The sequence below is a fragment of the Manis javanica genome, chromosome 10 (assembly GCF_040802235.1).
Source record: "Manis javanica isolate MJ-LG chromosome 10, MJ_LKY, whole genome shotgun sequence".
NCBI lineage: Eukaryota > Metazoa > Chordata > Mammalia > Pholidota > Manidae > Manis > Manis javanica.
Window position 1 is genome coordinate 118,824,820 of NC_133165.1, and position 16,720 is coordinate 118,841,539.

General features: G+C 64.3%; 2 protein-coding genes across 23 annotated transcripts; both read right to left on the reverse strand.

The window, feature by feature from the left end:
• Positions 1-116: 116 nt before the first annotated feature.
• On the reverse strand, positions 117-6,221 carry HDAC10 (histone deacetylase 10). 14 transcript variants are annotated; one of them, XM_037006709.2, is made up of 20 exons: positions 5,466-6,201; positions 5,264-5,398; positions 4,941-5,037; positions 4,586-4,683; positions 4,380-4,484; positions 4,061-4,129; positions 3,765-3,891; positions 3,498-3,563; positions 3,295-3,354; positions 3,129-3,218; positions 2,890-2,996; positions 2,749-2,816; positions 2,408-2,672; positions 2,203-2,287; positions 1,758-1,849; positions 1,549-1,605; positions 1,189-1,267; positions 798-980; positions 559-711; positions 117-396 (listed from the first exon to the last, which is right to left on the reverse strand). In XM_037006709.2, exons 1-20 carry the CDS (start codon positions 5,522-5,524, stop codon positions 364-366), a joined length of 2,028 nt encoding a protein of 675 aa, XP_036862604.2. In that variant the 5' UTR covers positions 5,525-6,201; the 3' UTR covers positions 117-363. The 14 variants fall into 14 exon arrangements, 6 of the variants coding, with proteins under 6 accessions (XP_036862604.2, XP_036862605.2, XP_073070194.1 ...); XM_037006710.2 differs by having other exon boundaries at positions 552-711; positions 5,466-6,193; XM_073214093.1 differs by lacking the exon at positions 3,129-3,218 and having other exon boundaries at positions 5,466-6,204.
• A 973-nt stretch (positions 6,222-7,194) lies between these two features.
• Positions 7,195-15,617, reverse strand: MAPK12 (mitogen-activated protein kinase 12). 9 transcript variants are annotated; one of them, XM_037006715.2, is made up of 15 exons: positions 15,360-15,617; positions 15,145-15,274; positions 14,262-14,474; positions 12,798-12,856; positions 11,824-11,935; positions 11,679-11,708; positions 11,350-11,397; positions 10,664-10,778; positions 10,348-10,419; positions 10,163-10,242; positions 10,001-10,079; positions 9,753-9,926; positions 9,290-9,333; positions 7,992-8,164; positions 7,650-7,788 (listed from the first exon to the last, which is right to left on the reverse strand). In XM_037006715.2, exons 1-14 carry the CDS (start codon positions 15,482-15,484, stop codon positions 8,003-8,005), a joined length of 1,443 nt encoding a protein of 480 aa, XP_036862610.2. In that variant the 5' UTR covers positions 15,485-15,617; the 3' UTR covers positions 7,650-7,788; positions 7,992-8,002. The 9 variants fall into 9 exon arrangements, with proteins under 9 accessions (XP_036862608.1, XP_036862607.1, XP_036862609.1 ...); XM_037006713.2 differs by lacking the exon at positions 7,992-8,164 and having other exon boundaries at positions 7,195-7,788; positions 10,163-10,266; positions 10,375-10,419; positions 15,360-15,616; XM_037006712.2 differs by lacking the exon at positions 7,992-8,164 and having other exon boundaries at positions 7,195-7,788; positions 15,360-15,615.
• Between the last annotated feature and the right edge of the window lie 1,103 nt (positions 15,618-16,720).

A 16,720-nucleotide genomic window follows, 5' to 3' on the forward strand; every position in this document is an offset into this window, starting at 1 on the left:
GGCGGACAGGGGCGGGGCCTGGACGGCCGCGGACCGGCCAAAAGGTCACTCTGCGCTTCCTGCGTGTGGCCTCCTTGCTCCCGCCCGTGGGCTCAACAGAGGAGGCGGAGTCAGACTTTCGCTTAACCGTTTACTGATCGCGAGTGGAGGGAGCGAGGCCAGGGGGCCGTCACCTAGAGGCGGGTCGCTAAGCGGGGCTGCGGGTGGCTGTACTGGACCCCGTGGCCCTGAGTCAGTGCCCTGGGCGCCTGTAGCCTGGCCCTCAGAACTGAAGCCTCAGGAAGCGGTGTGCTGGCCAAAGTTACCGGCTTTGAGGGCTGTTGTGTCATTTCCAGGATGTAAACACTCACACCGTGTCCAATTTCAGGCCGCCAGGTCACTGCACTCCAGGAGGCGCTGGGAAGAAGCGCACTATTAGCCTGACATCACAGTGAGCAGGTTGAGAGCAGCACCCCAGTCTCCAAGGCATGAGGCCCTCTGCCCAAGGGCTGTAAGGTCGGGTGTTCCCCTTGGCCCCAAGCATTCAGCCTGAGCCTTGCCCCCAGCCTCACCAGCCACCTGCAGCATCTGCCACTGTGACTCCAGCTGCCCTCTCAGGCGCACCAGGGCCTGCATGTCCTCTGGGGATGCCACGGAGAAGGGGCCCAGGCTAGGCGGTGCCTCTCCATGCAACACCTGGGCCAGGACCCCTGCAAGCTGGGTTGTGGATTCCTGGGCCAAAGGCAGAGGTAGAAGCAGTGGGTCTCTGGTCTCTCCCCACTTCCCACCCCACAGCACATCCACCGTGCCCAACTCACCTGGTCCACAAGGGCCAAGACTCGGCCCCCTGCAGGCCCCCGTAGCAGTGCAGCTAGGAGTGCAGCTTGGGGGTCCTGCAGGCCATGGGCAGGCCCCACTGCCACCAGTACGAGGTCAGGCTGGAAACTATAGGCTATGGGCAGCACCAGGGCTAGGATGCAGCTCAGGAACCCACCGGTCGTCTGTGGATGATGTAATAGCATAACCACGGCCCCTCATCCAGGGGATCCCACTCTTGCCAGCTCAGGCCATCCTGCCTCCCAATCTCAGCTGGGCAGCTACACCAAAGGTCCCACCAGGAAGTCAGAAAGAGCAGGTGAGGGCCAGAGGCCCAGCCCCCATGACACTGCCAGTGAGTAGCAGGCTCGCTGCCCTGCCACCAGCACTCACCTCTGGCAATGGCATGGAGACATGGGACGTGGACAGGGCAGCCACCTCCTTGCCCCCGATGTTCAGCCACAGACTCCTCCTTCCAGAGGAGAGCACACATGGACACATCTGCATGTGTGTGAGATGCTGCTCGCCCTCCAGAGGCTCGACAGCAGAAAGGGAGGTGCAGAGCGCTCAGGGTCAGAGATGCTGGCGCTGCCGACCCTCTGTGACCCTCCCGGCACTGCCCTCAGGGGCACCCCCTACCAAACTCCAGCTGTGGAAGGTGGAAGGCCCCAACCCACCCATCACCTGTGAGGATCCAGGCAATGTGCCCACCCACATGCAGGACTAGACATACACACAACCCAAGAGCCATACCCATCATTGGCCAGGTCTGGGGACAGGTCCAGCTGTCCCACGGCCACGCAGAGCAACCTAGAGGAGACCAGGCTGCGCTCACCCCGCCTGGAGGCCAGTCGCAGAGCCTTCCCCATGTGGAAGAAGCAGGGGTGGTGTGGCCAACCCAGGCTCAAGGAGTGCCCACCAGCCATGCCCCCAGAGGCTCAGGCCAGCTAGACAAGGCTCACCTCCGGGCTCTGTGGGACAGGCTGTACCGAATGGCCACGTCCAGGGTGGTAGCTACAGCAGGGGCTGGAGTGGCTGCAATGCCGCTGCTCACCTGTGGGATAACAGAAGTGGAAGGCAACTCCTAAACCAGGGTAACAGACTCCTCCATCCCTTCTTTTGGTCCCTGTCTATATGGCTGTCATCCATACACTCTGCAGTCACATTGTTCCACTTCCAAAAATAAGACGCTTGCAAATACACTTTAAGTCATCTCTTTCACCTCTCTGCCTAAGAGCTTTAGTGGAAGGGACTGGGGCGGGGGTCAGGGGGTTCTCACAAACCCATCCCTGGGGGCTCTTCTGGGAAGGGTCCTAGGCACAAGACAACACTCATGTCCACACAGTTCTGTACTACCTAGCCCTTCCCTGGACAGACCACTCCTCAGCCCCTTCAAGGTAACCCCACCTGCCCATCCAGGATCCCATCCAAGAGATACAGGACCTTCCCAAGTGCAGTAAAGGCCTCATCCTGTACCAGGACGTCATGCAGCCTGTGGTGTACAAGCCAGGGAGACACAAGGATGTGGGGTGACACCAGACCACAAGAGAGTCACACATGGGCACACAGGCAGGCATAGTTCCACCTCTCTCTCCAGGCCCACTCTGCCTACCTGGCCCAGGCCTGTGCCTCCTCCTGTGGGGCTGACCCCACCTGATGGAGGACATCAGGGGGCAGGCCCAGGGCCGCGTCCATCTCATTCAGGGCAACAGCTGTTCGGACAGGGGGCGTGGGCTGGAGGCACAGCTGGTGCAGGAGGGAGCTCAGAGCAGCTGAGGCCTGGGCCTCTGCCGCCTTGAACTCAGGCCCCCCGGGCAGCAGGGGCAAGGCCCTCTCCTCTGGGCAGCTTGTGCTGGGATGCAGCGTGGAGGCCAAGCCTACGGGATGGGTCAGAGTCACAGCCACTGCATTGGGCCAGGGCGCTGACCCCTGCCCAGCCAGGGCCACACTGACCTTGCTGCTGGAGGCTCACCCAGTGATGGGCCTGGGCTGCCCGGACACGCTGGATGGACTCCAGGGCACTGCGGGGAGAGGCCGGAGTGATGAGGCCTGGCCTTGCACCCACAGCCCTCCCCACTCTCCTGCTCCCTGCACCTGTAATGCAGCACCATTGGTCCCGACAGGGGAGGGGCGGGGTCGCCCAGCAGCGCCCGCACCACCATGCACACAGACTGGGAGAGTGACTCCAGGTGATAGCCGCCCTGGGAGGAGGGCAGAGGTGCGTCATGGGGGCGGGTGGCCCCATCCCAGGCAGGATGCCCTGCCCTGGGTGGCAGCCCCCTCCAGCTGCGCCTCGGCCTCTGGCCGGTGAGCCCATCCTGTTTGCCAGTCACCTCCAGCACGGCACAGACCCGGCCGCCAGCCAGCACCTGCAGCAGCTGTGTGAGGTGTGCGAAGCACTCTGGTGTGGCCTGCATCTGCCCCTAGAACCAGAGCCAGGTGTGATGAGGGCCTGGCCTGGCACCCCAGAAACCCTCCTCAGCCAAGCCAAGCCCTCACCTCGGGATCCCCAATTGCTGAGTCAAATCCTGCCGAGACTAGCACCAGCTCAGGGTCAAACTGTGGGCAGGGCCAGGAGGGAAAGCACAAGAAAGCAGTTGGAGTCGGGGTGGAAGGGAGGCCCCTCCAGAGAGATCGTCCCCACCCCCAGGGCAAACTGGGCACCAAATCTCTTCTCCACCCCCTGCCCTCCACGAAGTCACCTCAAAAGCCAGAGGGAGCAGCACGTGCAGGAAGGCAGCCACGTAGTCAGCATTTCCCATCCCGACCTGAAGCCACAGGGCATCAGTGTTGGGCCCTGCCAGCCGGGGCTATGGGGTCTTCACCCCTGAGGCCCAGGTTCTGGGGGTGGCCCTGGCAGGATGCTCTGGACTGGGTTCAGGAAGCCCAGAGATGTGGTGAGGAACGCAAGTTGGGTGAAGGGCTCCAGTGGCGGGGGGCACAGGGGACCCAGGCTGAGGAGCAGGCACCTGGTTCCAGGGCAGGTTGACAGTGAAACCGCGGCCCCGCCCCTGCCCAACAGCATCCACATCTGACTCTCGCAGACAGGGCCAGAAGCGCCCATGCTCATAACGGTGCCAGGAGAAGTAAAGCACGCTGCAGACAACCAGCCAGGGTTGGGGTGGGTGTCAGAAGTCAGGACCCTCAGCCCCATGGCCTTCTGTAGCACATGGCCATGTCTACCCCATCCAATTTTTCTAGGTCAGCTGTGTGCCCCAAAGAGCAGTGTTGCAGGGAGGAGTCGTGTCCCCCAACCCCCGCTCACCTGGGGTCATCCTCAAAGATATACTGGATGCCCTGGCCATGGTGGATATCCCAGTCGACAATGAGGATCCTGGGGAGAGACAGCCCTGGGGATACTAAGGGGCAAGTCATCCGCTCCAGCCCAAGAGTAGACGATGCCGTCTACTTCCATCCGGTGTGTGCCCTGGAGACACATTCCCCCCAGACACATCCACGTGCCTGTGCCTGTTCACAGCTGTGGCTGCTGAACCCGGCTGGTAGCCCCCTGTTCATGAACATGCGAATGCCTCTACCCCCTCTCTCTGGCCTGGGGCCCTGCCCTTCAGCAGCCGGGCACCCACCTGTGCAGCCCGTGTTTCTGCTGGGCATGTTTGGCTGCTATCGCCACATTGTTGAACACACAGAATCCATTGGCGGCGGCCCTCTGGCTGTGGTGCCCAGGAGGCCTGAGGGTGACAGTGGAGTGTAGGGCACATCAGGGTCACCCTGTGCTCTCACAGGGACACCCATGGATGGGGGCAGCCGGGGGGAGGGGTGCAGCACTCACCTCACGAGCGCAAGCCCGTTGCGCACAGTCCCAGTCAGCACGGCATCCACAAGCTGCAGTGCAGCCCCCGCGGCCAGCCGGGCAGAGTGGAAGGTACTCTGTGGGGGCAGGAGTACAGATGAGCTCCACCTGCTACTCCTCACAGGCTCTTCCCAAGCCTGAGCCAGGCTGCAGGGCACCAAGGTGTGGGCAGAACAGGTCAGGCCAGTCTGGGTGCCAGCAGCAGCCAGTGGAGTGTGCAGGGCATTCGCATGTTCATGAACAGGGGGCTACCAGCCGGGCTCAGCAGCCACAGCTGTGAACAGGCACAGGCACGTGGATGTGTCTGGGGGGAATGTGTCTCCAGGGCACACACCGGATGGAAGTAGACGGCATCGTATTGTCTGGACAGCTCCTGGAGTTCCCTGGTGCCCAAGGCCTGGGTGCCCCGCAACAGGGCCACGTACTCTGGGCTGCAGAGGGGCAGACGGCAAGGCACGGTCACCAGCTGGAGCGGGGAAGGGAGGACAAAGAGGGACTGGACCCTGGTGGGACTGCCCACCTCACTGCCCCCTCACCCACCCACAGGGTCATGAAACAGGCAGGTGAGGGGGAGGCCAGTGTGGGGGGCATTGGGCGCTGGGGTGGGCCGGGTCCTAGGCAGCCTGCTGGGTGGCATGCAGCCCACCGGGGTCCGACCTGTGCACCAGGCCCAGCTCTGCCTCTGAAGCCTCTCGGGCTGCCAGCCGCAGGCACCGCTGCTCCAGGCCGTGCTGCTGCAGGCGCTCCAGGGCCGAGGTCAGGCGCTCAGGACCCTCGATCTCGCATGCGGGGCTGAGGGGACAGGGCGCTCACAGTGGGGAGCCTCACGCCATCCCTCGCCTCCGCAGGTCGTACTTACTCGTCCCAGAGGAGGCGGGTCGCTGTCATGTCCTCGTGGTACACGAGTGCGGTCCCCATGGCCCGGAGGGGGTCCCTTTGGGGCACCCTGGGGGGCGGGACCCAAGCGCGTCCACACGCAGCAGTACCGGGCCCCCCCCCACTCGGTAACCCCAGGAGCAGCGCACGCCTGGGCCACACTGGGCGGCGGGCACGGAAGGGGCGAGGCCGGGGCGGCTTCCGGCTTCTTCCCCCGGGCCCGCCCGGCCGTCGTCCTTCCCAGGCCGGGGGCTCGTCGGCGCGATGCGCGAGGGGCGGCGTGAGGCGGGTGCCGCGGGCGCGGGCCGCTCCCTGACCCCGCGGGGCCCCCGGACGAGCTGCGCAGGAAGCAGGCGGCCCAGGAGAGCCCGCGCCAGCTGGCGGCGTGGACGCGCGGCGCCGCCCCGGGTCTAAGGCGGGAGGGGCGGGGAGGGCCCCTGGCAAGAGGGCGGCCGGGTCAGGGTCTGGGTAGCGGCACAGAAGCGGGGCAGGCGCCGCCCAAGCGTGGGAAGGACGGAAGGGCCCGCGAGAAGGGCGGGAAGGAATAAACGGGTGAGCGGGCAGGGCCCGCGAGGGGGGGAGGCCGGCCCGGGACGCAGGGGGCTCCGGGTCAGCGCCCAGGCCGACGGCGGGCGGGGACCGGCGGCTGGAGGTGGGGTGGGGATCAAGCCCTGGGGGCGGGCCTTCGGAGGAGGGGGGCAGGCCTTTTGGCGGCAGAGTTCTGGGAGTATGTCCCCCAGGGGGTTTCTTGGAGAGGCATGTGCCTCTGGAAGCGGGGCCCTAGGGCAGGGGTGCCCCTAGCCCCCCTCAGTGGACCCGGCCGACCCCCGCGGTGAGAGGGACTGACGGCGGCCCTGACGTCCCCACCGCCGATCAGGGCACCGGCCTGCCCGGGCAGCTGGCTCCCGCGGGGTTCAGGTGAGACTCCCAGAGGATCGTTTTGGGTCAGATGTCTGCCCCTGCGCCAATCAACGATGGTTAGGAATGTGGTGTTGAGTTTCACCGTCAGGTGCACGTGGCCACGAGGGTCGGGAAACAGAGGGCCTCAGCGTCACAGGAGGGCCCCTGGGAGGCGGCCGGTGCCCACCGTGTCTGCCCATATCTGGCCGAGCCCACTGTGCGTGTCCAGCCGAACTCCAGGCAGGGAGAGGGTGGGAGTCCTGGCCCCACCCTGGGGACAGGTGGGAGGAGCGGGCAGACACACGGTGGTCCCTGACCCAGCTGCCAGCCTTCAGGAACGTTGAATGGCCAACAGAATGCCACATTTGGACGCGACCGGGGGAGAGGCTACAGGTTTGGAAAGAGGACAGAGCCCATCCTCTGCTGTACCACAGCAGCCTCTACATCTAGGCTCCCCAGGAACTTGACCGTGTTGTGCATGGAGCTCAGACAGCTAGGAATGAACCCCAGATGGGACCCTAACATTCACTGCCATCAGTCCCTGCCCCGAGTCTGGCTCCGGAGTGTGAGCCATTAAGAGAAACATCAGCTCACAGTGGGAAGGGGCCCAAGCCCCAATGTGGAGGCTCCAGGATTGGAGTTCACTGGCATAGGACACAGGGAGGTGGGCACCAGCTCTGACCCGCTAGACGGCCCCGGTGCAGGGGCTCGGGAGGTGCCAAGTCTCCCAGGGCAGCGTTCTTTTCCTGTGCAGCTCAGGGGCCTAACAGTGGAGATCCAGCCCAACAATCAGGACGCAAAGCCAGGGCAGCTCTACAAAAGGGTCTGCTTCCTTCCAGCCATATGGGCACAGCGCATGGCCAATTTACTTTCCAGGCCGGGGGTGCAGGAGAGTAAGAATCCACCCCAACAGCCCCCAGAACAACAACCCTGAGGCAGCGCTCTGCGTCCTCCCTGTCCTTTCTTCTTCAGCACTGGTGAGCAGGCAGGGTCAGACGCTAGTCCTTGACCCCTAGCCCTGCCCCACCACAGCTGTGGCTTCTTGTTGCAGCCTGGGGAAGGGGCCACTGCTCATGGGGTCAGAGGCTAGCCCCAGGCCAGGTGGATGTCCTGTCCAGAAAGTTCAGATGCGCCTCCAAAGCTAGGCTGCAGTGCAGCCTGAGAGCAGGGGAACAGGCTTGGGGAGTGAGTCCATGTAATGAGGAGTCTCCTGGGGTGCAAGCCCAAGCAGAGGTCACAGCAGTAAACCGGATTCCCCTTCCAGGTCGGAACCCCAGCTGGGATCTCCAAGATATCCTCACCGACACCATCAGGGCCCAGGGGTCTTCACAGTGCCGTCTCCTTGGAGGCCTTGGCACCCAGCTGCTGGGGGTGCTTAAAGTTGAGCACCTCTTTATACGTGACACCTGGGACAGGATGAGAGCAACAGAGACGGAGCCTCATGGGGGAAGGGGCCCATCACCCATCAGAATCAGCCCCCAGGGTGCACCAAGGGCGGACGCCAGCCCCCCAAGATGGGTGCCGGGCCCAGTCCACTGGTGCTTGCCCTGACCAGTGATGAGCCAGTGAGGCCCACTCAGGGTCAGGGTGCAGGCTGTTAGTCACTGACCTAAGCGCCCATCAGGCCCCCAGAGCATCAGGATCAGAGGTCACACACAGGTGCCATTTGTCCCGCACCACCGCCATTCTCAAACCACCTGTGTCCATCCACAGGAACCCACAGCCCCTGGCGTGGCAGGCAGGCCCTGGCCCCACAGCCTGCCTCAGTGAGCAGAGGACCTCCTAGGAATGTAAACCAGTATGTCCACTTGAGTGGAGCCACTCAGGGTACTACCATGACACGCCCCAGTCCCTGGACCCAGGACATCCACGAAGATTTCGATGAGAGGACTCCCCATTACCCCAGCACCCACCTTCCACACCCAGTGGTCATGCTTCCTGAACTGTGTGCTCAGAGTGAGCCATCCGAAAGAGAGGGAGGCCTGCTCTGCGTCCCTTCTGACCAGTCTTTAGGGACAGGCTCCGCTCAGCCTACCCCAGCATCCCCACGTTTGTCTGGCCAGGGGAGTGTCTATTTGGGGGGCACTGGCCCTCCACAGCCCAGCTCAGGAAAGGGCAGGTGTCTGTGCGGTTTGGCACCACACGGTGCAGGTAGACCCCCCACCCCATGGGGGGTACCTAGGGCCCTCATCCTTCATTCCTGACCGGGGCCTCAGCCACAAATAGGCCCTATGTCCATCATGGTCAGGGGTAAAAGCAAAAGCGCTCACCAAAGTTTCTGTGGGCCGGGACCACAGAGAGGATCCTATGGCTTGTGGTTTTCATGTTAATCTTTTTTAGCAGCAGAAAACTTCCATCAAGCCAAACCAAACTTATACGCCCAAAGCACAGAACAGGTAATCGGGGAGCCCCTGCTGGAGGCACCGAAGAGCCCAGTGGCCCTAAGGGACATGGCTGGAGAACCAGAACCCATTCAGCCCCATCCCCAACCCCATCCAATGTCCTAGGTGTGGGGCACAGCCAGGATGCAGCCTAGCACAGTGGCAGCCCCACGGGGCTGACGGGCGCCCTCAGACAGACCTGCGCCACAGGCTGGTCCTACAGACACTGAAAGACACCAAGCCAGCTGTCCCAGTCTGCCATTCTGGGGTGGAGATGCACAAGGCCAGCCCTAGCGTGGGGCATCAGGACCGCGGCAAAGAGGGGCCTGGGCACCAGCCAGCCTGAAGCTGAGCAGACGGTGGTGGGCCTCAAAACATGAGAAAAGCCCCTGGTGTGAAGGGGATGGCCAGTAAGCTGGAGGTGCACAGCACAGTTTTGGGGGGTCTGTACTGCTCAGTGGAGCTGGAGGGGACAGTCAAGGGGTGGTGAAGTGCTGTGGGCTGCCTGGGGTGGACCTTGCCTTACCGGTGGGATATGAGGGGAACACAGTTGTCCGGGTGGGAGGGGTCCTGAAGGGACAAGGAAAGGCAGGGACAAGCTTGAGAAGCATGAGCACAGGTCGGGGGCACAAGTGGGTATGGAGGGGCTCTGGGGTGTCCCGAGCCTCTGGTCTGGCCGCTTGGAGGGAGCTGGGCACACTGGGGCGGAGGCCAAGTGCTCACCACAGCCTGCACCGAGCTGGGCTCCCATGACTTTCGGAACTCTTTTCGTGCTCCCTTGTGCCAAACCCCTGCCAGGAGCACCCCCTCTTAACCTTCAGCTCCAGCCAAAGGTCGCCTCCACCAGGAAGCCCTCCTGCCCTCTGACTGCCTATTGTGTTCCTCACTTGACCTGTTTCCTGAGGTGGGGGTGCCCAGGACTGAGCCCTTGGCCACCTGCATGGGCCCTCGGGATGCAGCCACGGGCCCTGCCCCGACTCCGGACTCACGCTTCCATTCATCCAGGGTGCGGTCCACATCGTCACAGGACTCGTCATACTTGTGGGCCGCGGGCTCGTCCTCTGTGTCCTGCAGTGACTCGAAGTAAGGGTGGGCCAGAGCCTCGGCCGCGGTCGCCCGTCGCTCCGCGTCCAGCACCAGCATCTTCTCCAGGAGGTTCACAGCTAGGGACAGGGCTAGTCAGGCCCGGCTGGGGAGAGCCCCTTGCCCTGGTCCCTGACCCACACCCTGGCCCTACCCAGAGGGCTCGCGTTGGTCAGGAAGGAGGTGAAATCCTTCTTCTCTAACTCGGGGAGGCCCTTCATGTAGTTCTTCGCCTGTGTAGGGAGACAGGATGAGGGGCCAGCCCCCAGCCCAGGCCCTAGCGCAGGCCCTCCGGCCCTCCCAGCTCCCGACTGACGTCAGCGCTCTGCAGCTTCTGCACAAACTCGGCAGGCGGCGTCCCCGTCACCTTCAGGATCTCCTTCAGCTGGTCCAAGTCTGCACCGAGCTGAGGAGCACAACCTGGGGCCAGAGCAGGGCTCACCCACCCATCTGGCCTGGGCAGCACCCTGCCCCCACCTGCTCCCCACAGGTTCAGGATACGGTCATTGCCCTTAAACAGCGTCTTGCCTGTGATCATCTCCGCCATGATGCAGCCCACTGACCAGATGTCCACTGAGACAGAAGCCCCTGCATCAGGGGTCTGTAGGCCAAGGAGGGTGGGGACACACACACAGGGCAAGGGGAGACTGACACGAGGTGAGGGGGACATGGACACAGGGACACGGGCCATCTAGCCTGCATGCCTTCACCCAGCTCAGCGGCCTCCCCACGGCTTCCCAGGACAACACAGAGGAGCAGGCAGGCATACTGGGAGGCCGACATGGTGGGTGACCTGAGTCCCTGGGCAGTTTCTCACCAGTCTGTGTGTAGCGCATCCAATTCAGGATGACCTCGGGTGCCCGGTACCACCGGGTCACCACATATCCAGTCATCTCACTGTCTGCCTGCCTGGCCAAGCCAAAGTCCAGAATCTGCAGCCAGAGGCAGGAAGGAGGGGCAAAGGGGCCCCAGGGAATGGGTGGGCCAGCCTGTGGTCCAGGAGACCCCAAGGGGACTGGCCCACCAAGCACCCTGCCTACGCTCCAGAGGCTAAGGTCATGGCCAGACCCCCAAGCCTCTCCCTATGCTCCTCCCCATGGCCAGAGCACCCAGACCAACGGACCTTGTGTCCCCTCCACCCTTAGGAGCAGGCACCTCAAGGGGTCTCCCCTACCTGCTCCTCCACTCTGCAGACCCCTGGGCCTGGCCATCACCTTTGAGGATGCCTACTGAGCCCTGCCCTGGCGCAAGACATGGAGGACTAGGGACACTCCCTGCCCTACGCCTCAAGCAGGTACAGGAATGTGCCTGAAGCCATCTACATCAAGTGCCTCCCCGGGGCACATCTGTCCTTCGGCTTCTCAGCTCCTGCCTCGATGCCTGGGGTCTGGGCCTTGGCCTTGGCCTGGGCCACCCCTCCTCCAGGCCTGAGGACCAAAGGCACAGAAGGCAGGTGGGCAGCTGGGGAGGGAGCCCAAGCCCCCCGACCCACCCAGCACACACCTTCAGCTCACAGTCCTCATTCACCGCCAGGTTGCCGGGCTTCAGGTCCTAGGAGCAAAGGAAAGGTGGCTGCGCAGTGGAGCCGCCGCCATGTGAAAGGGCAGAGCCTGGGCAGTGCCTCGATGAAGGAGCAGCCAGACTTGGCTGGCCCCACCCGACGGGAAAGGTGGAGGTGCCCGGGCCCCTAGGGCTGCGTGTTGGCCTGTGTACACCCCACACTGGACGCCGCCACGCCCCGTTACATACAGGCTAGAAGCAGGGGCTCCTGCAGGTCGAGCCCCTCACAGGCTCACACGGCCAGGGAAAGCCCCCCCACCACCAGGACTCACCCTGTGGATGATGCCAGCAGCGTGGATATACTGTGGGGGCAAAGAAGGGGTCAGCAGCAGACAGCTCACTGGACCCGGAGAGCCCCGGGACAGCAGCCTGGGGAGCTCCACCTTCTCCTGCCCCCTAACCCCGACCCATCTCCACCTTCAGGCCTTTTAGCATCTGGTAGACAAGGAACTGGACTCGGTCCTCACTCAGCTTCTCATGCTTCATGAGCTTGCCCAGGTCAGTGCCCATGAATGGCATTACCAGGTAACTGCAGAGATTGGGGTGGGGTGCAGACAGATGTCCCCCACTGGACCTGGGCTCAGAGCCTGGACAACCCTGTCACCTTGTAGTACCGTGTTACCTCCCCTGATGCCCATCCACCCATCCAAAGGGGGCAGCTCTGTCCACCCAGCCCGCCCCAGGACACCAGGTTGGTCGGGACTGGGCTGAAGGCATTCTTGAAGGGCAGTGTGCCAGGCTGGGAGCTGGGAAGCCAGAGGCTCACAGGCAGGGAAGGACGCCAGAGAAAGGAGAGAGATGCCTGCAGGCAGGGGTCATTTAAGTCAGAGGAGCCAGCTGGACCGGGGGCTGGGGACAAGGACAGAAGGGAGAGACACTCATTATCCTGTGAGCACACTGGGGCCAGTCTGAGTCCTTGACCTCTGCGAGGTCAGGAGGCCAGGAGCCTGTCCTCCCCAGCCCCTGGCTCTCAGCCAACAACAGGGCAAGTCCAGGGGTGGCCGTCCACAGGGCAGGCTCGGCAGAGCAAGGACAGGGAGAAGTCCTCCCTATTGCTCCTCCTCTGCCTACCAGCAAAGGTCAACAGCTCCAGTTACAGGCCACACGCTTGATGCCAGGGTCCCAGAGCAGGGGACCTGCCAGCCAACAAATGCTCAGACCAAAGGCTCACACTTCTGGACCTGGAGAGGGCCCGGTACCAAGCACACTTGTAGGAGGCCAGGGGCGTGTGGCAGAGGGTGGACTGTTGTGTGGGAGGAGGTGGGCACTGTGCATCCCAACCCCCATCTGGGCTGCAGGGGAAGCCTGCCTCAAGCGGGTCCCCATGCCAACCCAGTTGGTGCCCGGGAATCTCCCAACACCTGGCCAGCCAGCCCCAAGCTGGCACTCACAAGTCTGTGAAATCATCCAGGGACTCGTCAGGAGTGAACACGTCCAGCAGCCCGATCACCTGGGGAGGAGGCCAGAACACCAAGTGGGATGGGACATGGTGGAAGGCATAGGGGGGGCTCAGGCATATCCCTGAGGCTGGCACTGTGTCTGGGGCAAGAGAGCCCCCCTGCAGCTGTCCCCCTCTACCCCACTGTCCACAGCACCTAGCTCTGCCCACTGGAACTGCCACCCAGCCTGACACGCATGCCCACAGACACAAGCTATTTTTGGATGGTGACAGCCAAGACCCTCCGTGGGAGGGGCAGCTCCAAGTCTGGGTCGGTTCCCAGCATCCAAGAGCTTCAGCCCTCAGCCCTCCCCCACCCCTTCCGGTCCCCACTGAGGACCCAGGACCAGGGTGGGGACAGTCTCCAGGGGCGATGCCTCTGCTGGAGAGGCCCAGGCAGCATGCTATGACCAGTCCAAGAGCCAGACTTGGCCCCGCAAACCCCTGGTCAGAAGCGAGGAACTACACACAGTATGTGACAGCCAGCACTTAGGATTCAGGGTGACAGGGCCTCCAGGGACCCAGGAGACCCGCACTTGGAGCAGTGGGAGGGCGAGCCAGCAGGGGGATGCCTGGCTGAGGCTGCATGAACGGCAGCTGAGGCAGGAGAACACTTCAAGCGTTTGAGGAACATGGGGAGGGAGGCCAGGTGGCCAAGGCCCAGGCTAGGGGGTAGCCAAGGAGCGGCCGGAGGAAGCCCGAGCAGGCCCTGGCACGCCAGGTGAAGGTTTGGCTCTGCTTCTAAGAGCTGCCGAGGAAGAGTTTAAACAGGCCTGACGCTGAATGTGTCCCCCTGGCTGCTATATGGGGACAGACCAGAGTGAAGCAAGACTGGACACGAGGTGGAGGGGCAACCTGAGGAGCCGCTGTGGCCCGGCCCTGGGCGGGGGAAGGAGCGGACAGGGCAGATAAACGGGGGGCCCTGGTACATGGGTGAGGCCTGGCACTGGGGAAGTGTGCGAGCTTCCCAGCAGCGTGATGGACACTCCTGCGCTTCTGTGGTGTGCATGGCAGCCTGGACAGAGGGGCAGGGCTGGGCCACCAGGCAGCGCCTCCAATGGCCCTCACTTAGCCTCTTGACTTCCTCCCGGGAAAACTGGTTTAGGAGAGGCTGGGCCTCCCAGCTTCTGGCTGGGCTCCCTGGAGGCAGCAGCAGGTCAGGACCTCGACTGGGGTGGTAGAACCCACTGGCCCAGTGGAGGGGGCTGGCCAGGCTGGGGGTGGGAGACCCAGAGACCTTGCTGGATAGGCCTGGGGGGTCCAGGGGGAGTGGGGGTGATGAGGAGCTGGAGAAAGCCTCGGGCACAGGAGTCTGCCCTCAGACTCAGGCGTGACCAGGAGGCAGCGAGGCCTGGCAGGGCTGGTGTCCACCATGAGCAGATTTCATCTGGGAGGTCTGTGAGAATGAAGGGCCCACCCTCTTAGCCCCTGAGGAACCGAGGGGATGAGTTTGCTGGTGGGCACAGGAGAAGGCTGTCGGCTCCGATAACCCGGGGGGCAGGTCCTCTGTGTGGGAGCACGGCAGGCCAGGGCCTGGGTGGGCAGACCACCAGCCCTCAGACCGGGCCGAGAGGGACGAGGCAGGAATGGCTGGTGTGGCACGGGGTTGAGTTCTCGGCAGCAGGAGGAACTGCATGGGGAAGCGGGAGGTCCTGAGCACAGGGAAGGGCTCTAGCCGCCAGCAGTAGCGAGGCCGGGCGCGCGTGGTGTCCTGAGGGCAGGTCTGCAGACAGGGGAGGCCTTTCCCTGGTGGGGGTCCAGATCTGCTCCTCGTCCACTGTCCGTGACACCCCACCCCATGGACGCAAAGGAAGCACCTCTGGCGTGCTGGCCACTATACCACCAAGACCCCAAGGCTCTGGGGTGCCAGAGTCAGGACACGGACTCTGATTCCATGCCTGACTCCGCATTCCCAGGGACCCCAGCCCCCAGGGCTGAGGCTCAGGAGGCGGACTAGGGCAGTGTTTAGGGGAGGTGCTGGCTGGAGGCAGGGTTTGGGGTGAGGCCTGGAGAGTCCCTGACTGGGGCCTGGGCTGAGAAGCCAGACACAGCCCCGGTAAGAAGGCCAGGGGCTCCCTCCTCTCAGGGGCAGGCCGAGGGGGCGGACTCTAACCTAGCACAGAGGTGAGAGGCGGGGTGGGCTCTGCCCTCACCCCTCTGCAGACCCTGCCTGGAGCCCGGTCTCCGCCCCACCACACAGGGGGACTGCCTGAGGGCAGGTGGGAAGGCCCGGTCTTCTGGGGTGCGGTCTGCTGGGCAGGAGGCGGGTGCTCCGAGGGCCGGGGGCCGGCGCCACTCACGTTCTCGTGGCGCATGTGCTTGAGGAGGCGCAGCTCGCGGTAGGCCCGCTTGGCGAAGAGCTCCGACTGGAAGGGCCGGTACAGCTTCTTGATGGCCACCTTGGCGCCGGTGCGGCTGTCCACGGCCGAGCTGCGGACGCAGCGCTTAGTGCGAGGGCCGGGCCACGCGCCAGACGCCCGACCCCGGCCGGCCTCCCCTCCCGGCCCGCGCTCACCACACCGCGCCATAGGCGCCCGAGCCCACGGGCTGCAGGTCCTGGTACACAGCGCGCACCTCCCAGGCCGTCTTGGTCACCTCCTGGCGGTAGAAACCCCTGCGGGCGGACGGCGGGGAGCTCATGGTCGGCTCGGGCCCCGCCCCGCCGCAGCCCCCGCTCCCGGGACTCTCCCGGCGCGCGCCCCCAGCTCTCCGCTCCGCGTTCCCCGGCCCGCCGACCCCAGCCCGGCCCGGCAGCGCGCGGCCCCTCCCCCGACTGCGGACCAACCGGCCCCAGGGCCACGCGCACGTGACTGCCCGCCCGCCCTCCGGCCCCTCCGGCCCCTGCGGAAACCGGAGGCGGCAGCTCGGGAGAGGGCCCCGGGCTGGGGGAAGGGCAGAGTGGGGAGGGAGCGCGCCCGCAGCTGGGTCCCGGCCGGGAACCGGGCGCGGGCCCGCCTCGACGCTCAGACTGCACTTCCCGGGCCCGTCGGGGTATCTTAGCAGGCGCCCCGACTCCTCACTAACCACTCCCCCAAGGCGCGGGCCCATCCTCTGCAGCCCTGATCCCCTGGGACTTCTATCCCCGGCCCCAAGCCGCTGTCCATCAGCCCAACTTACACCCAACTGGGTCCACAGTCCTGAGGTTCCAGGTCAACTCACCCGTCCCGCAGGAAGCCCCTTCCCCTGGGCTGATACAACCATCCCACAGCGTGGGGCTCCCCAGCACCTACCCTGCCTGTATCCCCTTTTCCACGTGGGGGAGTTGGTTCTGTCCCCCAAACTTGGAGTACACGCTCAACACCCCCACCCCACCCCACCCGTGACCACTGACACCAGGCCTCCCAACCCCAGGAGGCAGAGCAGCGGTCCCGTAGGTTCCCTTGGGCCATGCACATCCCCCACCTCCCTCCTGTCGCTCACCCCCCTCCATGTAGGGAGCCCACCCCGAGCATTTGCAAGTCCCACTGCCTGTCCCACCCCTGCCCGGCTTACTCCCTCCCTTTTGTCCTTCTAAGCTGGGCCTGAGCCTGCCTCTCCAGGAAGGTGTTTCTGACCCCAAGGGTGGAGGAGGGCCCTACTCCGGATCTCAGCGCCCCCTTACCCCTCAGCGGGGGCGTCATTCTTTCACGGGTTTGTCTGCATCCTGGACCAGACACTCCTGGAGGGCAGTGACCCCAGCCAGCCCCTCCATTCTCTTCTAGCCCAGGAACCCAGGTTGGAGAGGGAGTGGGGTCACAGGATCCCCATCCCCAGGGCCCCCGGCCCCACCCTCTCTGGTCTGCCTGCCATGAATCAGCAGCTCAGGCCCAGCCAGAGCAGCTTTACACCTGTGCTGCCAGCTGGTGATCTGTGTGCCAGTAGTCAGTGGACACAGCC